The 24,187-nt window shown below is 47.5% G+C and overlaps 1 protein-coding gene across 6 annotated transcripts; it reads right to left on the reverse strand.

The window, feature by feature from the left end:
* Nucleotides 1–21: 21 nt before the first annotated feature.
* On the reverse strand, nucleotides 22–23,944 carry Nompc (no mechanoreceptor potential C). 6 transcript variants are annotated; one of them, XM_076799661.1, is made up of 15 exons: nucleotides 23,535–23,944; nucleotides 23,359–23,460; nucleotides 21,430–21,531; nucleotides 19,561–19,677; nucleotides 17,980–18,180; nucleotides 17,510–17,893; nucleotides 16,738–17,058; nucleotides 15,293–16,520; nucleotides 14,680–14,855; nucleotides 14,034–14,462; nucleotides 11,973–13,005; nucleotides 1,421–1,548; nucleotides 1,196–1,344; nucleotides 770–905; nucleotides 22–550 (listed from the first exon to the last, which is right to left on the reverse strand). In XM_076799661.1, exons 1-15 carry the CDS (start codon nucleotides 23,865–23,867, stop codon nucleotides 338–340), a joined length of 5,052 nt encoding a protein of 1,683 aa, XP_076655776.1. In that variant the 5' UTR covers nucleotides 23,868–23,944; the 3' UTR covers nucleotides 22–337. The 6 variants fall into 6 exon arrangements, 5 of the variants coding, with proteins under 5 accessions (XP_076655776.1, XP_076655777.1, XP_076655775.1 ...); XR_013083315.1 differs by lacking the exons at nucleotides 22–550; nucleotides 770–905; nucleotides 1,196–1,344 and adding exons at nucleotides 3,130–3,668; nucleotides 4,525–4,792 and having other exon boundaries at nucleotides 1,432–1,548; nucleotides 23,535–23,943; XM_076799662.1 differs by lacking the exons at nucleotides 22–550; nucleotides 770–905; nucleotides 1,196–1,344; nucleotides 1,421–1,548 and adding exons at nucleotides 2,755–3,668; nucleotides 4,525–4,792; nucleotides 11,253–11,366 and having other exon boundaries at nucleotides 23,535–23,943.
* Nucleotides 23,945–24,187: the final 243 nt, after the last annotated feature.

Here is a 24,187-nt window from a genome sequence, read left to right on the forward strand (position 1 = left end):
GCAGTATCGGTAACGGGTTAAAAATTGATATCAAATAGAAGGTATAAAGAGTTCCGTGACCAAGTATTAGGTCGCCCATAAATAATGTTGTCTCTTATCTCGTGTTAATTAAACAGAGGCATCGCGCTTAGCTGATAGATTTGTAGAAACCTCTCGCCTATGTTCAGAAGTTTTTAAACAAGCTTCTCCAACCGGTAAAATAATATTTCGAATTCAAAATCATAAACATTTTGGTACAGAAACAATAGAGACAAAAGCGACATTACTTTTGAGATAGCCTAACACATTGCGGCCCTACGGTGTACGTATATATCCGAAATATGGTGTATAAAAACAGTTACAAGTTTTCGTTGATCGCGGACGAGTCTTCCGGAAGAGGTTTCTCCGTCTCATCTCCAAACCGTGCTCTATACTTCCGTCGCACCAAATCCCATTCGACGACGTTCTCGATCCTCGACGAATCCTTCAGAGATAATTGGCTTTCCAACGGGCTCGACCGAAGTAGAGGAAAATTAATGGCGTCGTGTTGTTGCGGTGATATTCCGTTATCCTGTAGGAAAATGAAACATGAGTCGTTATTCCAAGGTTTGTTGCGACCACGCTGACTATCTTGCGGCTGGTGAATTAATGTTTGTTGCGAATTTCATTAGCATTCGCAGACTAATTGAAGTGTCGGAACTTTTCGGTACTGATTTCATTAGCAAAATTAATTTAACTCTTGTGCCATTTTAGGATCTCAGTAGTCAAAACGGGTTAGTATTTTACGTACCTGGAGGAACGGGTGGCCCGCGAATAAGCGCATCACGCCCGTTTTCCGTTCTTGTCGTCGCTGCGCCGTGCAGAATTTCACGATGTACGTGATCCAAGAGGAACAGAGGTTCAACGGCGAGGGCGCTGTTTTTGTTCTTTAAAAAAGGATGTCCTCTAACATTTCCTACTCACGGTAGAACGTCATACGAACCGTAACAGTGTCCTAGCGACAGTACCTTCCTGCGAGGAGGGCTCGAAGAGGACTCGAGAATTTGTAGGATCGCATCAAAAGATTCAATCTACCGTGGTCTATGATTAATCAACGAGAAAAGAATCTGGTCCCTTCGGTTACGTGACCCGACCTGTTTAATCTACTTATGGACCCTTTTAGCCGGATCGATCGCGGTTATCGAGACTCTATCGATCGTATACCTTCTCTACTTACTTCTGCATGTTGCGAATGAGCTTGCTAAGCCCGTACTTCCACTCGATGTCGCTCTGCGATTGGATGTTCTGGTACGTGTCGGACATCATCGCGATCAACAGATTGATCAGTACTATCACGCTAACCAACATGTACAGAGAGAATGATACCTGCCGGAACATTATCAGGTGATCATTGAACGCGTCGCTCTGTAAATCGCGGTAGCCCGAGAGCGTTGTCTCTGACCTTGAAGAGATATATGGTCCAGCTCGGTTGCAGCTTTCGCTTGAGCGACATCGTGAAGTCGTCCGTGTCCTTCTGGCCGAAAATTGCGAAGAACAGATTTTCCGTGATATCAATGGGATTCACTTTCACTGAAAGAATGCAACCAAGCTAAGTCCTGAACGCGTGCCGCAGGATGATGCGAACGGTCACTATCAGTTATGAAAAATTCCTATGCACTGTTATGAAGAACAGTTCTTGCATCGACCTACTGTAGACTGCACATTTTACAAGATAATCACAGAAGAAGAAGAGTTCTAAAGACTATAGCCGGATACAAAGAAAACCCTCTGTGGCAACTAGCTATAGAGTGAGCAAGGTTTCAATGAAGTATTTCATTCGCTCTGCTCATAAAAAAGTTAAGAAAAAATTCATAAACGTTCCATCTAATGGCACAAACGACTTTTTCCTGAAATTTTCACTGGAAAATTGATATTTAAAAAATTCCAGAAACTTAAAATTTCCGATTTTACCGAAGTTATTGAAATGATCAGATGACCACGTTTGTATTATTTTGGTAATTGCGTCTTATTAGGATTATTAAGAATGCGCACGTGCTACAAATTTCGGTTCAGAAGAAAGTTCTTCATAACAGTTTGAAACAGCCATGTTCGACTTCAAGCCCCGGTTTCTATTCCAGGTGTCTGATCCAGCGTTGGTACGCATGCGATGGGAATGAATCGGAGAGGAAGGATGAGTGGAAGAAGAGAAACAATGAAATGAATGAATGGTCCGCAATGAATTTCGAACGCGTTCGAACGGCATACGCATGAGAGAGTCGAGTCGAGAGGATGTGATCTATAGCGATGAAGAATGCGTGTTATGATCGACGGGAAGCTGATCAATCGACGGTCTCGGTCGATGCACCGATTTCGAACGATCTTGCGAATACGCGACATCGTTGCGTCGGGTTGCAAGCGTCGTGATGGTCGGGCCAGCCAGCATGCACTTGTGCAGTCGTTCTGCAGGGATCGTTTTTCGCTTGTACACTGAATTGGTCGCATTGTTTGCCTGTTGGTGAGACATTTAAGGCGTGACGGTGCGCGGATACTAGTCGGTGGATTACGTCGGCTTGCACGGGGATGATTCAACAGTTATCCGCATCACTATTACGGTAACATCGGTTTTCGATAGAGTCCCCTTTGCCTTTCAGTCCAGTAATGGTTGCGTGGAACGTTAGGCTCTCCCAAATACAGTGGTATATTTATTTGAGAAAGAACAGTTAGGCGTGTTTAACACTTTGAGTGCCTAATGCCTTAAAAAATTCAAAGTCAAAGTCTATGATACTGAAAGTACTCTATCATCCTTTTCTATTTTGCCTAATCATACTTGACAAATCACTGCATCATCCATTTCCAGGAGACGTGGCACTGAAAGTGTTAAATACTATTTGAAGGGTGCAGAACGTTCTTAGCGCTTCTTATATTTAAAATTAAAGGTCTGAGGGGTAATCCAGCCGAGGAAGCGTGCGTTCCTATCGAGTGCCTCGAAGAGCAATGGGATTTAAAAAACGAGGTTACCGTAACTTCTATCTTGAAGCGGCCGTAACAAATATAATAATCGCGTCGACGCGACGTCGCGCGAACGGGATGAGGCAGGTTTGCTGGTAATAGTAGAACCACAGAGCGATCCGATCGATTCGGGACGTTTATTTCGTTAAGAAAGGTTCATACGGGATGAGACTGTACACACTGTCCACGTTGATTCGGAATGAACGCCGGTTCGCCGTGTCTCCGTGTCGAAACGAGTCCCGGTGATGATGATGATGATGGTTCAGGGAACGGTGCTCGCGGGTGCGACGCCCAGCGAGTTCTCCAGCGTCGCCGCGACCGTATCGTGTTCCTCTTTCGATTCGTCGGCGTGTTTCTCGACCGACTCGCCGTAGAGGTCTCGGTACTTCTTTCTGACCGCCTCCCAGTCGACGACGTTGTCGATTCTGACGGCGTTGCTGAACGACAGCTGGCTGCCGAGCGGGCTCAGGTGGACGACCGACAACGCGACGCTGTCCTTGTGGCCCACCTGAGTCTTCTTCACTTTGGACAGCCACTTCGCGCCCATTCTCGACCGCGGCGAGAGCGTGTCTCTCTGCAGTCCGCCCATCAGCCGTACCAGAGACGGCCGCTGCTTATTCGCGGCGCGTTTCTTGCACACCTTGTACAAATACGCCATCCAGGTGGTAAGCAGATTCAATGGGGACGGCGCTGTACTTGTCCTGCGCATCGACAAACGCGATCGGGTCAATTAGGATCCTCCACGGGGCCACAGATCCGCAGGGACCGGCGCTAACCGGGGGGCGGAAGCGACGCGAATCTTCGCGGGCATGCAAAACGCTCGGTACTCGCGAGGAAACATCCAGGTTACGCTGGTCAATCATTCTGACACTCGCGTGAGAGATCATCCTGTTCACATACTTCTTTCTATTGGTCATTGTCTAGATTTGAGCAGAGTCCGAAGGGGTCTGAACACGTTCTTCAAGATATCTTGGAAACAGGGTGTAGGACGGTAAAACTTCCTTTAAATTTTGTATTTTTGAATACATCATTAGTGTATATTCTCTATTCAGAAACACATCTTTCAAGAGTATTTGTAGTATCCTTTGTATTGGTATTAGAAGTACATGTTTGATTTTTTCCAAGTAAAAATAACCAAAATTACATGAGTTATATATCTTTTTATAGGTGGTGCAGATAAAAACTCAAAAACATGATTGTTCTGTAATGTCGCCAGCAAGATATGATTTTTAAACATGCATTTACTGTGGTCGAGATAGAACCTAGAAACGAGCAATTAAAACAATATAGAAAATTTAACCAGTTGGAAAGAAAATGATGAAAATTGATCAATTTCTCATTACACCATCAAGTTTTCAAGATACCACGAAGAGTGTTCAACCCCCAACCTCGAGAGACGTTTCCACCCCTTCGCTGAACGATAACCGATGAAAAGAAGCGTTGTGAATATTTTTCCACGAGCTATCTTTCACGCGAGTATTGAAATTGGCTCGCGCACCTTGAATCTGTTTCGTTGTCGGAAGACTTGATCGAACACACCGGGCCTCCCCCTCTTACCTGTGCATGTTCCTAACGAGTTTACTCAATCCGTACTTCCACTCGATGTCGGACTGAGCCTGTATCCGCTGGTAAGTATCGCTCATCATGGCGATTAGCAGATTAATCAGCACGACCACCGAAACCAGCATGTAAATGCCGAATGCGAGCTTGAACAGCACCGTGGTCCAATCGGGCTGCATAGTTTCGACCTTGAACTGTTCGTGGGTCGTCTGACCGAAGATGGCGAAGAACAATAACTCAACGGCCTTTACGGGACTCATCCTGACTGGAAATACGTGGGAACGAATATGTCTTGTGAAAAGTCTGTTGCACCGCGGCCTGGGGCTTCATGTAATGCAATCGCATGTCTGTATGTTGTTTTTGCTGGGTATGTTCTGGGTATGTATCTGTATAGGTGTGAGAGGAGGGTGGGTGCGTGTCGCTAATGGCTAATTCGCTGGAAACGCGAGGGAACGCGTCGTTCTACGAGATCTTACAAGGTAAAGGGACGCGCTCTCCGGTTCGCGACTCCCACCATTAATTCCGCGCTCATGTTTGATCACTGTTTTTCTATTCTCGGTTACGAATCGGGGACAAATTGGAGAACCGCCTTGGAGCAGAGTGTCCGAGAAGAGGAGGATTGCCATGCTGGGTCACCGTCGGACGCACGGGATAGTCCTCGCAAATCAAGTCCCATCATTACTTACGTCAATCCTGTAACGACATCGGCTCTCGGATCTATCTCGGTTACGATCTTGAAGAGAAGATCGACCTCCCGTTACCTATGGATGGTTGCGTCTGAGAGAGTCTCTTTGTAGGGTCATCGCGCGTTCGATTAGGGTATTAAGATCGTAAGTTCGCGAGACGAACGGTGTGATTTGTTTTCCGAGGCGAGAGGAACCTCGGGTTCCTCTACGTGGCCGGCGTGGGGTTGGTGGTCGGCACCGAGGACGAGTTGGTGGCCGTCGGTCCGTTCTCCTCCTCGTTCTCGTTGTCCTCGTCCTTGTCGTCTTTGTCGGCCTCTTTCTCGGGCTCGTTGCCGGTCAACGCCAGGTATTTCTTACGGATCGAGTCCCAATCGACCACGCTCTCGATCCTTGTCGCGCTATTGAAGGACAACTGGCTGCCGAGAGGGCTCAAATGCACCACCGACAGAGCGACGCTGTCTTTCGGCCTGACCTGGCCCTTTTTCACTTTGGCAAGCCATTTCGCGCCCATCTTCGAACGCGGCGATAGTCGGCCGGTACGCTGTAACCCCATCATGTGGACCAACGAGGGCCGTTTACGTTTGGCGGACCGTTGCTTGCACACCTTGATGAAGTACACGATCCATGTAGTGAGCAAGTTTAGAGGCGACGGTGCGGTGGTCGTTCTGCAACACGGAATCGCGTGTCCAGCCTACTACCGCAGTTTCGGTTTTCTAACGTGCGAGCTACTTTTGACGCGGCCGCGGTTGCAACCGGTAGCAACGACAGAGACAGACACTATAGCGGCAGAGCTGTACGCATGGTATTTCGTGCATCGCACCCATATTCGCATATAGGTCCCGCGGAAGCGATCTATTTCGTGTGTGGATGCATATTTAAATTCCGATCGAGCGCGGCGGAGATCCGATATCGGCCTCGAAACGATATACAGTGACGAGCAGGAGTGTATACACGCGCTGCTTGTCTCGTAAAAATGAAGATTATAGTACCGATTCTGTAATTGCTTGGTCGGCATTCGGTGATTGCAAAGTGACGTCGCAAATTTTGTAATTACAAGGTGAACGTAATCGGACCGCGGAATTTTATGCAAAATTGCCTGCGGCGATCGCAACGGGCGGAAGTAAAACCGAAAGTCTTCTCTAGAATGACCAAGCGTCAAAAGTGATTAACCCTTTGCACTCGGCGCTATTTTCATTCTAAAACTAAATTTTTCTCTTCCGTCTTAGAATATTTTCATTTTATTCATACGAAACCGATCCGATTTCCACATATAATATTTAAACGTTTAAGTAATCTGTTAAATACAAATTTTGTAATGTAACAAATACATTGTAATATTTGTTGTAATTTCTTTGAAATAATGCCACAGCAATTTCTAGTGGCGCTTCAGAGTCACCACTCGAGTGCAAAGGGTTAATTTGTATTGCCCTTTGAAAATAATAGGACTGCATTTGTAGAGTACGTTGCGCGGTTATTTTTACGAAATACGGATAAATAAGTGTGTCTCACAAAAATATTGGGACACTTCTAAAAGGGCGCTAACTCTCGGACCAAGCGACTTAAATGTTTTCTAGATGTTAGTAGCTTACTGACAAAAAAAAAAAAGAAATTGCAATTGTTCAGAGTCGTGGAGAAAATTTTACAGCTTTCCACAGTTGTTTGCTGCAGGAAAACGTACGTCTTGCAGATCTGTACGAATGATTGAAAATTTCATGAAAATCGGTGAACGTTGCGACGAGCTCAGAAAGTTTGGGAAAATTACGCGCAGGATTACAATCACCGGATACCGATCGATCAATTAAGGGATCGTCAGCGTTGTCTTGATTGTTACGGGACGAGCAGCGCGCGTATACGCTTTTGCTCGTCGCGGTACGCGTTTTCGCCCGTTGGAGGCTTACCTGTGCATGTTTCGGATCAGTTTACTCAGCCCGTATTTCCACTCAATGTCCGATTGCGCCTGTATCCTCTGGTAGGTGTCGCTCATCATCGCGATCAGCAGATTAATTAATACGACTACCGAGACCAACATGTATACGCCGAAAGCCAGCTTGAAGAGGACCGAGGTCCACTGCGGCTGATTGGTCTCGACCTTCAGCTCGCCGTGGGTCGTCTGGCCAAAGACGGCGAAGAACAGGTACTCGAAGGCGAGTACCGGGTTCATCTTTACTGGAATTCGAGGCACACACACACATATGGTTCTTGGTATTTGGCTGTTTTTTTTTTTTTGGTGGTTTTGACTATTTTTTTTTTTTTTTGGTTCACGGCTTTCTCTCGTGACTTTGCGCTTGATTGTTTTTTGATTTTTTTTTTTAGTTGCTGTTGCTTCGTGCCGTTCAGACAATATGCTGGCTACTGGTGGAGCTCGCTATGTATGGATGCGGGTGGTGTATATTATATCAATCATATCATACGCAACATATTAGAAGTAGTAAACGAACGAACCGAGCAAAAACTGGTCGAACGAACGAACGAACGAACGAACGATGAACGTACTGAACGAACATGCTCATGCTTAATACAGAGACTGGCCATGCTTTGCGAATAACGTTGGATGCATGCCGGACGTTCCGTGAGCTTCGATCCACGTCGTGTATAAACTTTCGGGTCTCGTCTAAACTTGATTATCTGTTTCCCCGTCGTTTTTCTAATTATATATATATATATTTTTTTTTTTTGGTTAATCCGTTGCGTATTATACTTTCATATCATTCTGTTATAGTATTTTTTTTTCTCTCTCGTTTCAGCGCAAGTATCCGTTTCACGAGCGACTTTCGCGGGATGCATCGAGTCGATCTACAAAGCCCGAATGTGTATCTGTGTACGTGTGTACGTATAGAATGTATGTGTATGCGTCCGGTTGTGTGTACGTTATCGATCGGTACGGATTACGCGGGCTCTCCGTGTGCTCTTCTCTAACCCGGTTCTCCGGAACTCGAGCAATAATCGATTGGTTTGCACTGGAGCGATGAGATGCAGCATGCAGACGACGACGACGACGACGACGGCGACGACGACGACGACGACGACGACGACGACGACGACGACGACGACGACGACGAAGAAGAAGAACACACGTTTGTCTTTTCTCACTCGCTCTCTCTCTCTCTCTCTCTCTCTCTCTCTCTCTCTCTCCCTCCCTCTCTCTCTCTCACACACGTTCTCTCATCCTGTGTTCTCATATTTTCCGTTTTTCTTTTCTCTGTTTTCCCGGATGCTGGAAAACAGGAACCCCGCGAAGAGGAGCCGCCGCGAACGTACACGTACCGCAGAGAGATGTATATAGATAACTATTTATTTACCGTGCGCATGCAGAGAACAAAAGTAGATCATCGGACGCTTCGCTGCTTCGAGAGGTATCGTCGCATTTTCGATCGACGAAACAACGCAAAGCGACCGCGGATGTCAGTTTCCGGAAATCAGGTGGATTCTGTCGGGTGACGGAAAACAATATAGGGACGAAGGATAGGATGTACCGAGGATGATGATGATGATGATGAGGGGGGTTACTGGTTTTGAAGTGTGCTCCGTCGGGGGCCCCGGTCCGGTCACGTCGGCATCAAAACGACGATGTCCGTGGACGTCGCTCCGATTCCCGACATCCCGTGCCGCCGCGGCCGATTTTAGTGACACACAGAACACGCATTGGCGCAAGACTCGAACAGCACGAGGAAAAACAACAAATTGCTCTTGTACAGTATTGTAAAAACACATTGTTTTGAGAAATGCAGAACGATGCACAACAGAGGCTGTGGAGAAACGCGCGCTCGATTGGCGCCCCCGTGAGATACGAAACAAGCCGGCAGTGGTCGCCGAGAAACCCACTCCTCGGTCGGAACGCCCGTGATCTCGAGGTCGGTGAGGAGATCGAGATCGAGATCGAGACGCGTCGACACCGAGATACCGCGATTCGGGCTACCGGGTCGCTGGAATGCGTCGGGACCGAGGGAACACCGTCCACAAGCATGTTCACGGTCATAATTGGACTGCGGATCTTCAGGCAAAATTAGAATTTTATGCCTGATTTGCAACAAATTGGAGCGATGTAGAAACTTATTTTCTCAACCCATTTGCATCATAAGGAAATATGAAAAGAAGGCCTTTATCGCCAAACTTTCTTTTTTATTATATTTAAGTACAGAAATTACTTCAAGTAAAAGAACTTCATATTTCAGCATTATAAGGAAAAATACGTTGAGCGTTTATATACGCTCCGGTGATAGTGACCAGGAAAATTGAGCGTATATATACGCTAATGATGCAAATGGGTCAATATGTGAGAGACAGAATGTCAACAATTGCCACAGGAGTTTGGTGCCTTTAAGTTCTTTATGAATTGGTATAGATCATAATTAGACTGCAGATTTTTAGGGAAAATTAGGACTTTTTATGTTAGCTGTAAAAGCATTCGTAGAAGCGATCAGCGTTGTTAATACTGAACCTACCACCGTCAAAATGACCGGTTTCCTGTTTCACAATTATTGAAATTATGAAAACGCTTTCGTAGGAAATTACTGAATTGACTTCTTTATTTAAACACATAATGAAAATTGTAAAAAGTTTAAGTGAATTCGACCTTCTACAAGACGTTTCACTTTTATATGTTTTGTGCTTGGTAGGTTTAGTGTTAATAAATTAATATTCAGTGGCATTTTTAAGCAATTCGATACGAGAATAACTTTCTATTTGGCACCTGTGTCTTGCAGTGGATGCAGACGATTTTTATTTTGCATTAAGAACCGCAGTCATCAATCTTCTTGCTGTGTAATTGGTGCAACTGCATCCATCAAAAAGTTAGGCAATCACCTAGCCGTATATAAAACCTCGATAATTAAAGTCGGACTGAAATGGATGTCCAAAGTTGAACAGAAGTATTTTTCAACCCTTTCGCCACTGCTGGATTGTAAAATCATTAACAGTAGTATTCCAGCAATTATTAGACTAGCTTTTAACTATATAGTCGCGTAGAAACATGAGAAATAAACTGGTACCCAGTCAATTTCCTCCAAAATTATAACTACATGTCTACACTGGACTACTATACAAACTATTATATAAATTAAAAGCTAGCTCTGGCAATATTTTTGTTCGTGACTTGTACAGGGTGGTCCAAGAGTCACTAGACCATTTAAGAATTTATTCATAAAAGAATAAATGTAAATTAAAAAAAAATGGATCATACCATTTTAGTACTTTACCTACCGGAATTCTGGACTTTTCGATAATTGTACTGTACTAAAAGGAAGCTTAAAAATCTCCTTTTATATAATAATTCTAAATGAAGTAATTGCGTTACTGAGGGTGATTAAAAAAATCTCTAACCATGGACCGTAGATTTTCAAAAATAGTGATATAATCGCCGGTGGATAATGTGTTAAAATGGCCGCTACATAGAGATTAATAACAGATAAAGCATAATAGTAAGAAAGTGATTGTAAGAGGACGTTTAAGAGCGAAAATAATTAATTGGTGGGCGAAAGGGTTAAATATTCGACTCGCGACGAAGGTCACCCCGATTTCAGACGCCAATGAATCGGGTAGCAATTCAGATGGTAATCTGCGAGGTACCGGACGTTGTAACAAGTGTCGAAACGCTTCTGGACGGCGTTGCGTTGGCGTAGGACAGAAAGTTGTGGGTGTATTGTCTACGGAAGGCCGAATCGCAGCGCGGGTTTACGGGCGCTTTAGTGAGAGACATTTCTCGCGTCGTTGCAAAATCTATATATATATATAGATCTATATATAAATATATACATAAAATAAAATATATATATATAAAATAAATATATTTATAAATATACACAGATGTATATATGTATATATGTATATATATATATAATTGATTTATATGTTGATTGGAATCAGGCAGCAGTCCCAGCAGGCAACACACATCCGGCGAACAATGCACAATGCAGACGATACGACACCAAGAAGAATCGTGTCCTGCATTCCGTTGTGCACGTGCCATTTGCCATACATTTCGCGTTTCTGGTTTCCGGTTGCGGGGGTCTCGTTAGACGTTCCCGGATCGGCAAAACTTACTATCTCGGGAGCTATCGTCACAACACTCATTCTTTTTCTTGTAGCGGCCGTAGCGACGAGGAGGCGCCGTCGACGGCGTCTCCATCATCCATTCCGTAACATTGGCGAACAAATCTATTCATTGCAATTCAACCGATTATGATACGTTCGTCTCGAGGTTCACACGATTCTTTTATAATTTCTATGCTTTTCTTTACTGTTTACTCTACGTAACAATATCGGGACAAATCACGGCCGGATATCCTCGAAATATGCTAACCACAATGTACAATACTCGACAACCGTGTGCCGTTTACGTTCGAAGGACTCGTTCGAAAGTCGTGGCGTCGCGAGGGAGATTTTTGAGGGGTGGTTTTGGGGCTGGGGGGGGGGGTTGTATCAGGTGAGGAAGATAGTAATCAGGCACACGTGCTCGCGGGGAGCCGTGCGCCTCCGTGGACGCATTCGTGTACTCGCGCGTATCGCATGTTCACGGTCCCATCGACCGTGCCGCTGTCATTCTCTTTTTTTCTTTTTTTTTTCAGCGTAAACTTTCTTTCTGTCCCGATCAAGAAGAGTGGCTGGTCGATCGTATCCGAGGGGGATAAGAACAGACAGGGGTTTCGAAGTGAGAGGTGGTCTCTCTCTTTCTTTCTCTCTCTCTCTCTCTCTCTCTCGCTTTCCTCTAATGTCTAAACTGGCGGTCTCTAAGAAGAAGGATCTCACGTGCGTCGAACTTACCGTCGTGGAAGGCGCTCTTATCCTTCACCTTCCTGTCCTCGACCTTGGCCTCCTGCACCGATTGGTTCCTGAACGCCTGGTTCAGCGCGACGAAGTGCATCGAGAACCCGAACACGAAGATGGCCAGCACCGCGAGGAACCTCGCGAGATCCTTCATCAGGTTCCCGATGATGATCGCCCACGGTCCAAACAGATGGTGGAACGACAGAAAGTCCAGGATCTGGACGCAGGCCAACAGAAAGCTCAGTGCGAACAGTTGGTTCCTCAGGTAGAGCAGTGTCGGCCAATAGGGTCGATGGACGATCACGAAGCCCATCAGATGGAAAGCGACCCCGAAGACCCCGAACAGCAATACCGCCAGCTTGATCCAGCCGAGACCGCTCTTGTCGCTCGGATTGGTCAGCTCGAAGAGTAGCAGACCGGACAGCATCACCAACAGACACCATTCGTACCAGTAGGGGAACAGGTTCCCTCTGACCACTGGGTAGATAGGAATTATGCCGACCAGCAATAGGAAGACCATCAGATAGATGTGGGAGGTGAGGTACGACATGAACTTGATGATGGGGACGTTGTTGTACTTGTGCCCGAGCGGAAGAGCGAACACCACCCAGACTGGCGGACAGATCAGGAACGCGATGAACAAGAGGATCGTCCGGAACGCGTTCCAGTTCAAGCTGCCCTGCCAGAGCTCCTGGAGGTATCGCTGCACCACCGTGTGCGCGATCACCTCCTTCTGCTCGTTCTCGATCAGTACGTCCAGGAACTCGACGTTCCTGCGATCCATCGAGGTCAGGATCCTACCAGCGGAGTCAGCGCCGGCCGCCAGGGCTAACAGCTCCGTAGCCATCGCCTCGCATTGCTTCCCAGCGGCGATCAAGTCCTTCGCTCTCTCCTTCTCCTTCTCGGACAGTTTCATGTAGATGTTCGACAATTTCGCGGCCGTGTCTACCGGTGCCGGTGACACCAGCACGAACTCCTCGATCGGCCTGTTGTTGTTGCTCTTACTGCAGACCATCATGTTATAGACGAACTGAAAGACCAACGGGCTTCGATCGAACACATCACGGAATACCATTTAACGTTCGGCGGCGGGGACAGGGGGAACGGCTTCAGGATCGCGTGCGACCCATCTAACGTGACCGTTCGTTCGCCGAAAATTTATTGGTCCGATGATCGTCGAAACTTTCCGAATTCCGAAAGTTTCGCCGATCGTCGAGTGGTCTCGGGTTTCCCGACGGGGCACAAAAATGTTGCTCCGAAAACAGAACATTTGAACAATTTCTCTTCGAATAGAAAAATTATTCGGACACTCTTAGAAAGGTACAGAGAGATTCAATTATTGGATCCGGATGTTTCGGAGAAGTTGGAACGATTGGTTTATCACATGTGACAAAGAAATTGCGGAGAAAATGCTGGGATTCTTTTTGACAACTATTTTGTGCAAGCCCGGTGTCGAAAATTTAAAAAATACGCTTCGTAAATCGGCGTCAATTATACAGAGTGTCCCCCAATTTAATATATACACTGTTTGAATGATTATAACTTCAGTTTTTACTCGCATATAATTAATATTTAACACTAGAACTACCGAACCAGTCAAAATGACTTCTTTCACGATTACTGAAACTATGAAAACGTTTTCACGAGAAATTTTTTAACATATCTCTTCTTTGGAGTACATGTTACCATAAAAATCGTATGAAACCTGAGCCTTCAATCTTGCTGTTATCACAAAGGGATAAGTCTAAGTCGCGGTTTAGGGCTCGGCAGTTCTAGTGTTAAATTGCAGAAGAATCTACATTTGTTGGGACGCCCTGTATCCTGAAAACTTCATCGAAGCCGGTCAACTTTTCTCGAAAATGAGCGCGATTTTTGTACCACGAATTTTGGCCCACGCGGTATATGTTCGGTGTGGTGCACTTTTCTTGAAAGATCGAGTGGAGCCAACGAGGATCAATATTTCTGCGGACGCAATAGTATTGTCCCGGCGGATCGCGAAGACACCGGTGCGGGGGGAGAGAGAAGAGCGGAGACAGTGAGAGGCGAGCACGCTCTTACCCTCTTATCGTCCATCAGGGCGTAGGTGTCGTGCTCCTTTTCCATCAGGTACTTGAGCACGTCGTTGTGGCCCTCCGACGCGGCGAACCAGATCGGCGCGCTGCCCAGGTTCGTCTCGCTCTTCGGGGACGCTCCGCTTTCGACCAGCAATTTAACCACGTCGAGGTAGCCTGCCCTGGCAGCGCAATGCAGAGGTGTCCAACCGTTTTTATCCGTCGCGTTGATTTCCGCTCCCTGTCCCAGCAGCACCTCGACCATCTGGTAATGACCGTGAGTCGCCGCGATGTGCAAACCGGTCTTCCCGTACCGGTCCGCGCTGTGCAACAGCTCGGCAGATCTGCTCAGCAGCAAACCAACCACCGTGATGTGTCCTCCGAAGCAGGCCAGGTGCAGAGGGTTGAAACCGTTCTCCGTGGTAGCCGCCTCAACCTTTCGACAAGCCCATCAGCGTTAACACTAGGTCCACGGATCACTGAAAGTGGCTATTTTACATTGCAAAAATTCGTCCAGATTTCGAATGATATACACCCAAAGAAATCAATGTTTTCCCATACTTTCACCACGGCAAATTCAAAATATCACGTCAGTGTGACGTGAGAGATGCGTTCGCGAACATTCTCTCTAACCAGTCGCTGTTTTCAGGTACCTGGACACCAGCTGAGTTCAGCAACAGTCGCACGACGTTCTCGTTCCCGGAGTAGGCGGCCAGGTGCAACGGCGTCATCCCGGACTCCGTACCCAGCTCCCCGACCAGGGTACCACCCGTTGGAGGGTCCGATTTTACTGTACCTGGCACGTGAGTCAGCAACTCGCGCACGGTATCTGCAATTCGACCGATTTCTCAGCTGCTTTCGGAAGAAAACCCTTCGATTAGATCGTCGCTTTCAACCCTGGACTCGTGATCAGACCGTGGGTCTCTACCGCCGAATCTTTAACTAATTCGTGAGCTCACCCTTTGCACTCGAAGCTCTTTCAACATACTTAGAAGGGAAATCGATTCTTCTTTTGCGTCAGTTTGTTGCAATTGAGGTTTTTATTTCGCAGAAAGACCCGTGGTCTATTACTATTAATTTCCTAGATACAAACGTAGTGATGTAAACATTGTTTCGAGTAACAGTGTGGCGATTTTTAGTGGTGCCATTCGCGGGTGCTAAGGGTTGAAGTATGCCTCAGAGGTCTCTTATGCATTTTCAAGTCCTACTACTTTCACAGCTGCGAAAGAAACGGTGGAGCAAAATGTACAACGTGATTGTAGTTACCAGCTTGCCCGAAGTAGGCAGCAACGTGAAGAGCAGTGACGCCCAGCTTCTTGCTCGAAATGCGCAGAGAAGTGGAGGACCTCATCACCTCGAGCACCTGTCCATGCCCGTGCTGGGCAGCCAAATGCACCGCGGTGAACCCAGCCCGATTTTCATCGGCACAAGACGCGCCAGCCCTGACCAACGCCTTCACCACCTCCGCGTGTCCTCCTTCGGCAGCCAACTGAAGCGGCGTCGCTTCCGTCAGCTTATTCCTGGCAGAGATGACTCCTTGTCTATCGAACTTCATCAGCTCCTCGATCACCCTGACGCTGCCCTGCATCGCTGCAATATGGGCGCAAGTGTTACCATCTTTGGTGCAGGCCATCACCAAACTGGGATGCCTTTGTAGAAACAACTGAGCCACTTCGGCGTAATTATTCATCGCTGCAGCATGGATGGGCTTCTGTCCTTGATCATCGGTAGCATCTATACTGGCTCCCAGCTCTAGAAGAAGTTTACAAACTTCTAACTGGCCGGCGCCGGCCGCTAGATGAAGAGGTGTCTGCTTTCTGAGCGTGAGAACGTCTATGGCAGCTCCGTGGTCTTGTATGAGGAACTTGACGAGGTGCGAATAACCGTTCATGGCTGCCAAGTGCAGAGCCGTTCTCCCAACTCTGGATTTCGAGTTTATGAACGCCTTGTTCGCCAGCAGAGCGTCGCAGACTTGAAGGTAGCCGTGCTCCGCGGCCAGATGAAGAGCCGATCTCCCTTCCAAGTCGAACACGTCGACCCTCGCATGATTCGCCAGCAGGTTCGTCACCAGCTCCATGTGCCCTCTATGAGCTGCGATCAGCAGAGGCGTCCAACCGACCGCGCTCTGCCTGTTCAAGGCCTTCTGCACCTCGGTGGCCGACATGCCACTTATCATCTCGGACAGCACTTCGTTGTTGCCAGCCAACGCGCAATGATGAAAAGCCGACTCCTGTGCTTGCTTCGTTTGCAGGGACACGTCCGCCCCGCCCTCCAGCAGGGCACGAACCACCGCACGGTCGTCCCCAGGTGTCTTCACTTCCGACGGCTCGATCTGGGCGGCGTAATGTAGAGCACTGGCGCCCTCGTTTGTCACGCTGTTGACGTAGGAGGTCGCGATTTCCGGGCCCTTCTTCTCCTTCACGAACTGGATCAAGTGCCGCACCACGTCGGCCTTGCAGCCCCTGCAGGCCAAGTGCAGCGGCGTCTCACCGTTCTGCGGAGAAGAGCGTCATCGAAGCACGAGGAATCATCTATCACTGGGACCTCAAGAGCTAGTACAGTCCAGGTCCCATTGTGCAAAAATTCCAGACTGACCCCGTTTATATTATTATAATCAGTTATTGCGTTGGACGATTTAATTGGGACCTTTCATATTTTTGTACCAGCTCTGTGCCATCTCCTAAGCCTCCTATGAAGTGCGCATCATCTACCTTGGACTTGTACATAGGATCCCCGCCATCCTCCAGCAATAGCAGCAACGTAGCAAGGTTCCCGTGGCTCGCAGCTACGTGCACAGGCGTCTGACCATCATCAGTGGTCAGATTTGGACCAGCTCCGGATTTTAACAGCATCAACGCACACCTGTCTCCGTCTGGTACTCTCGCTGCTATGTGAAGAGGAGTTTCCTTCAGTTTTCCACCCCTGACGTGCACCTCTGCCCCGTAGCCTAACAGAGTTTCCACCACCGCTGGTTTCGCGTTCTCCACGGCTATGTGCAGCGCCGTGTAATTGTCGTTTGTTGTTGCGTCCACCTGAGTGGTTAGTAGAATTAATTACACTGTCTAACGAAAGTTCGACATCGTTCAATTTATTCGGAAAATCTGTCTGACGTTTTCCAATTTATGTGGAAAATTGGAGGAACGAGGCGAACTACAGTGGATCGAGAAAGCGTTTAACGAAAAAGTTATTACAGTTCATGAGATGCAAACTTTTTTAATGCGTGAATTCCTTTTCGCTTGGATTCCATTCCAACCGTTTAAATGCCCATCGAATACTTTGAAACATTTTTATATTAACAAATTTTCTCATCGACAATCTACCTGCAAGGGAAGCCGTAACATCTTTACGAAATACATATCTTCATAATCTTTCTTTTTCCTCTAACTGTACGCAAGAAATTGCATGCGTGAATTGCAAACTTTTTTAATGAAATCCATCTATTTTATAGAAACCATGCGACGAGACCCGATCGAGATCCCATACCTTCTCGCCCCGCTGCAGCAGGGTGCTTATGATCCCGACATGACCGTACTTGGCGGCCGTGTGAATCGACCTTGCGCCCCTCTTGTTCGGCATATGCAAGTAGACGCCCTTCTTGAAGAGCATCGTCGCGCACTCCGAGTGGCCGTTCAACGAGGCGATGTGCATCAGCGTGGAGCCGTCCTTGGTCCTCTCGAATATGCTGGCTTTGAACTTGTCGGCCAGCAATTCGATTATGGACGCGTGCCCGTACTCGGCCGCCAGGTGCATGGGGGTGCGGTCTTGATGATCGGTGATGGAAGCGGACGCTCTCACCCCGTAGAAATACTTGACGAGGGTCTCGTCGCCCTCGGCACTCGCGATGTGCAGCGCCGTTTGCCCGTCACCCTGAAACCCCGAAATCGGTTTCGAACTTCCATTCCAGGGGCCTAGGCAGAGGGTCTCTATGGGAACCCTAGGTGCTCTCGACCTACGTTTTGCATGTCCACCGTCGCGCCATAGTCCACCAGAATCCGCACCATGTCGATGTCCCTTCTTCTAGCTGCCAGGTGAAGAGCCGAGTCTCCTGTTGGCGTGGTAGCTCGAAGCTGATCAGGAGCCTGTTGAGCCAGCAACTCTCGACACATCGATTGGTTGCCTGCCTCCACCGCTAACAGCAAGGGTATCTTCCCTTTCTGCGAAGTTCACGCTTGGCAATAAGTCTGACAACGAGGGGAGTCTCTAAAGCTCCGTGAAATAGTGCATTTTTGGATTTTATAATCCTGTGTATGACGATTTTAACTGATCCACCGATAATTGCAATTATTAGATCAGGAAGGGCGCAGACTATGGGTTGTGTGAAGGGCTAACTCATTCTCTGCTATTGACTCTAATCACTTAGATACATAGTAAGTTCTAATATTTTCCATATCTATCAAAAAATTCTAGAAAGCAAGCAACGCTGACTAAAACTGTGTAATCAATTCTGGGACATGTTTTAGAGTCGGTACAGTGCACAGGCGTTCCTGAAGGGTTAACAGCTAGAAAACAAAGTAGTTCTACAAGGGAACATATTCAACAAGCCGATTTTAATGAAACTATTGCGAGAGTTAGGTCTCAGAGAAATATTCGTCACATTCTTTTTTTATCGGCCATCGTCCACGTTGAAGGGGTGAAAACAGCCACCAGAATCGGGGGTTGAAAACATATCGCGTATCTTGGAAACTATTAGAACCAGAGAAATAGTTTACATAGCGGAGTTGTGTATCTTTTTGTTAGGAATAGACCTGCGAAAACAGATGTCAACAAAATATCGTAAAATTTTGAATATTTTGGAAATTCTCGTACTAAAAATTTTCTGTCATTGAACAACAACTCTGAAATTCATAATATTTTCGCGTCTCGCGCGAAGGGAAGTATTCCGGCTTGTTCTGTAGATGAAAACATAATCTTAGATCTCGGCTGGTAGAATTATCGCCTAAAATGTCTGACGCGTATGTATAAGGGTAGTGAGCGTGTTAATCAGAACGGGCGGGAGGGGGTGGGGGGGTGGGGAGGAGTGTTCCCGGTGGAATCTTCCGGAGTCATGGCGGATATTTATGGTTCTGCGAGAGATCGTTTCTCGCGGGTAAAGAAGACCGGGTACGCCGTACGATTTTCATAAATAGCCGTGGTCGTGGGTACGGGAGACGTAAAAATCGACGTAGGCGAGTCGAATCGCCCGAGTACCGCTCGTTTCACGAGACAAAGAACGAGAACATTAGGAAAGTTGTGCGGTTGTCTCTGTGCGCGGGGGCAGGAAGGGGGGGAACGGATAAGGGAATGGGCTGGAAGGGAAGAGAGGCAAGAGAAGAAGAGCCCGAGCGGAGAATTATGACAGCTGTTCGGTACCAGGCAGTGATATTCCCGGGGCATCATTCGCGTCACGCGAGAAACGTGGCCCCGGGAATCGGGAGCATCGTGGTTGCGATAGGAAGCGGGCGCGGGGCCGTTAAGGGGGGAGGGAACCCGTTCCCTCGAATCGAAGTATCCTCGGCTCGTAAAATTACAAAATTCATAGTGGTCTCTAATCTTACCCCGTCGACTTTCAGCCTGATGTCCCGTCCGGCGGCGGCCAATAGCGCTCGCAGGATCGAAGTCGCGGTGCCCGTTTGCCTCGAAGCCACCAGATGCACCGCCGTTTGCTGCCGCGGCTGTCCTCAAACAGTTCGTAACGTTCACTGCCGAACGACCCTTGGACCGTCGTTTCTATCGCTCGAATTATTATCCCGTTCAACGAAATCTACAGACTACCTCGAACATCATCCCCTTCTCGCCAACCCGCCGTTCGCAATATAAGCCGCTCAGAACGATCATCAAGTACTTTTACTTTTCAAATCATTGGATCGATGCTTGACTATTTAGTTAATTTATCTTAATGAGAATTATTATATTTTTAGGAAATGTACAGGCTACTTCGAAAAGCACCCCATTCGCACATCAAATGAACGAACCGCTCAAAGTGATTAGCAACCTCCCAAGTACTTTTACTTTTCACTGCTAAGTCATTGGATCGATGCTTGACTGTTCAGTTAATGTATCTTAATGAGAATTATTATCTTTTTAGGAAATGTTCAGGCTGCTTCGAAAAGCACCCCCTTCGCAGTCAAATGAACGAGCCGCTCAAAATGATTAGCAACCTCTCAAGTACTTTTACTTTTCACTGCTAAGTCATTGGATCGATGCTTGACTGTTCAGTTAATTTATCTTAATGAGAATTATTATATTTTTAGGAAATGTACAGGCTACTTCGAAAAGCACCCCTTTCGCACATCAAATGAACGAGCCGGTCAAAATGATTAACCACTTTTCAAGACTGCTTATATCTCACTGCTAGAACACTGAATTGATGCTTCATTGTTTCCAGTTAAAATAAATCACCTTAAACCCTTGCTGTGTACAGGGTGTTTCAAGATGATATACGTGGACATAAGGTGATTCCACTTGCAAAACTAAGTAAAAAGAGGCTAATGACATTTTTTCGTTGGACGCTTCCATCGCGAGATAATTGAGGTTGAAGCGTGTCTGACCGTGGCTGGCCAAATCTACTGCAGGCTAATTCTAGGTCGCGCGAGCCCCGATCAAGTTCAAGACAGTTTCTATAGTGCTCGGTCAGACTTATCATGAAGATTTCAACGAAGATTTGTTGGATGTTGTTTCTACTTTATGAAGTGGAATCAATGATGTCTGTTCTCCTGTTGTTAATATCTAAGCATTAGGATAAATGTAGACACGATCTACTTCTTTCAAGAGCATATTAGATATAACTAATTACTTATCTTATATAACTACTTAGTTCTAATCTAACTGCGATACAATTGCACATCAGCAGACTAACGATTAGATTTCATATCACCGAATGATAAAAACTACTTCTAATTAGGTCGATAAGCGAACATAAGTCGCAATGAATGTAAGATCTTATGGATGTTTGTCGTAGAACAAAGTCACCTTGATGTCGTTGAATATATGTACATTCCTGCAACGCGAAGGTTTCATCGGCAGACGGATTTTTATGCAAAATAAGGTACAGGAGCTGCGTAGACATTTATTCCATTTCGAAACAATTTCAATCGAAAATAATTCAGGAGCGTTTCCAAATTCTTCAGACGTTTTTCTCATTTCATATTTGTTCTACTCAATTTTCTATTTCGAACAGTTCATCGATTCAACAATCATTGAGCGGCTCATATAAAAATCCATCCGAATAAAAAAACAAATAGTCTTCACCCGCAACCGTCTTCAGTAGCGTCCCGCGGACCGAATTTCCTCAAATCAACGACGCTTTCAGTAACAAACAACATTTTCATTCTAGTCGGCCGAGAAGAAAAACAATTTGGCTCCGGTGGCAAGTCGGAAAGGGATCGACGGCAGTGAAAGCATGATGACGAGTAAAATCATCGTACCCCGCCGGTGGCGTAGGGATCGACGCCCCTCTTCGACAGCAGCAGTTTGACGACGTCCTCCCTGGAGTACATGGCAGCGATGTGGAGAGCATTGTAATTGTCCTGTGACAAACGGGTAGCGATTCCGTGAGGGCAACAAATCGTTCCGCGAAATGATCGACGCGCTCTCCTCGTATCCACCCTTGCCGGTTGCTCGCGTATCGGGGCGAGATCGGAGCGGATAAAGCCTCGGCGAGGTATAAATCCGGAAGATTCGCGAGGTCTGGCGCGACGGTATGGGAACCGGGTCATAAATCGCGCGACACCTTCCGAACGGCCTCCGATTTCGATGAGTTTTGGATACCCTGTAAATCTCAACATTTTCAACCACTTTTTCGTACCCGCATTAGCGGCGGCCTCGCTTAGTTTCCGAGATATTCGCGGGATCAGTATTGCTGGACACTTATCCTCTGTTTAGACACGGATTTAATTAGATTTGTATGCCGCAAAAGTTGTGGAACCATCGATTTCTAGTATCGAAAAATGATCGAGGCCGGAGGTGGCCGTTCAGGTTCGTCGTAAATCGCGTTCCGCCGCGCCCCAGAGTGAAACGAGCGTTCCCTCTCGGGTCGGAACGATTCGAAAACCGAGCGATGGGTGGGGCTGGGCGATTCCCGTGCTCGCGATTAGCCTCGTTAGGAGCAGCCATAACCGAGACCGCGTCGATTCCAACCCCGGGACTTTCAAGATTCTTGGAACGTTTCACGGTAACGGGGGAATTACGTCCGGCTCTCGGTTGGCCAAGGGCTCGGTGAGCCGTTCTCGCGTGGGCGTCGCCTTGTAATCGTCATCCACGGCCGCGAAGAAACGCGCCGATAGAATCGGGAAAAGCCGCGTTATCACCGGCAAGGATCGAGCTACTTTTTCGCCCTAGTGACTCGCCGGCCTACTTGCTCGAAGCTTACTTTCTCGGCGAACCCCTTGGCCTTGGCCCTCCTTCACGCGATCTTACTCGAACCCTCCTCTGTACGACTCCGAACACGGATTACATGGAGATCGTTAACTGTACACGTTCCGTGGTCTGCAGCCCCTGGCCACGCAGCTGCTTTAATATTACGTGGCGGCGACACGTAACGCGGGCACCACGGTTTATTTTAAAAGCTGACGGGCCCCGGCTGAACACGACAACGCCGTTCACGGAATTCGACGGGAAAACGCTCGTTCGACTCACGGGAAACGCTCTGCGTTCTGACCGTTTTCCTCGATTAACCCTCTCGTTGCGCCAGAAGTTACATGAATCATCAAATCGTCACTACGGTTGCCAACGAGAGGGCAATTCTAGGATTTCGAGCATTCAAAATGTAAGAAGCACAGTGTAGTTGGGTTGACCAGAGATCCTATCAGAGATCTGGGATACTCAGGATACTGAGCGTCAGAGATCCTAAGTTGCTGAGCACTCACAAGTTAGCACAGAGGCAAGCCTGCCAGCTCTAGGTTGCTACTAGTTCTATCCAATCCTCTCTAGGGACTCTCATCTATCAGATTATTTGCAATTACACTGCCGGATGCATTTAAACAATTTAAAAAGTCTATTGCCGTATTTTCAACTCGTTAGGAGGCTTATGGACCTTGCATTTAATCAAGGTCATTCTTATTCTGCGCAAGAATCCGCAGTCTGTTTATACATCTACTAGAATGTCCAGAATAATTAAACTGAGGATCTTTGTGCAAAATAAAACTGTTTAGAATAACTCTTGCGCTTTGGGAATTGAAAATAACGTCCTCAAATTTTGATAATCTCCTTGCTGTTTCAAATTTTCCGGACACGTGCATACAATCCACAGTCTAATACATTAACGCTCGGCAACTTACGGTTTCTGCACAGTGCCGAGCCAACGCAAGATTCCCCGCGAACGTGCCAGTTAATAATTAATTGGTTAAGATACTTGCGTTGTTCCTGGCGCCCACGTCGGCTCCGAGCTCGATCATCCTGTCTAGCAAGCCGGCGCGATTGTCCTTCACCGCGTACATCAGCGGCGTCATGCCCGTGGTCTGGAAATCAGATGGGTTCGTCAGATGAGCCGGAAACCGGACAATTATCGAGTAGATGGTTCTCGAGCACTGACCGGGTCCGTGACGCCGGTGAGAGGAGACAGGCTCCCATCCTCCCCGGCGTTCTGCACCGTCTTCTCCAGAGATTTGAGCAGCTGGTCCACCGGTGCCCATTCTCCGCGCGCGGTAAGCCCGAGGAGCTTTTGCGCGGCTTCCCTCGCGGTAGCACCAGCGGATCCAGGTTTGCTTCCTGGTTGTGCTCCCTCCGCGCTCGCTCCTCCTCCGGCGCTTCCTGTGGAGGACGACCCTGCGGCGTCATCCTTCGCGGCGACCGGGCTCTCCTCTTTGCTCGACGGACTCTTCTTATCGTCCTTGCCGCCCGACGGCTTCTTGCTGTTACTGCTCATGGCTCCTCTGGCGCGGGTCTCTCATCCTAGAGCCCTTCCTGCACATCCTTCCTCTTCTCTTCTCTTATGCTCCGCGGAGTATGCCTCTTGCTTCGGGGTCGGTCACCACTCGAACAGGGAGCTTCTATTTTGAATCATCCGAAGCAGGACTTGGCAACAATAGACTTCTCTATTCTGAATCCTTTGCAGGAGGACCTCTGCTGGACGCTTCCCTCTCGCAGGATCGAGCACCGCTTGCAAACAGGAGGCCTCTATTCTGAATCCTTGGCAGGAGGACCTCTGCTGGACGCTTCCCTCTCGCAGGATCGGTCACCACTTGC

The sequence above is a fragment of the Halictus rubicundus genome, chromosome 13 (assembly GCF_050948215.1).
Source record: "Halictus rubicundus isolate RS-2024b chromosome 13, iyHalRubi1_principal, whole genome shotgun sequence".
NCBI lineage: Eukaryota > Metazoa > Arthropoda > Insecta > Hymenoptera > Halictidae > Halictus > Halictus rubicundus.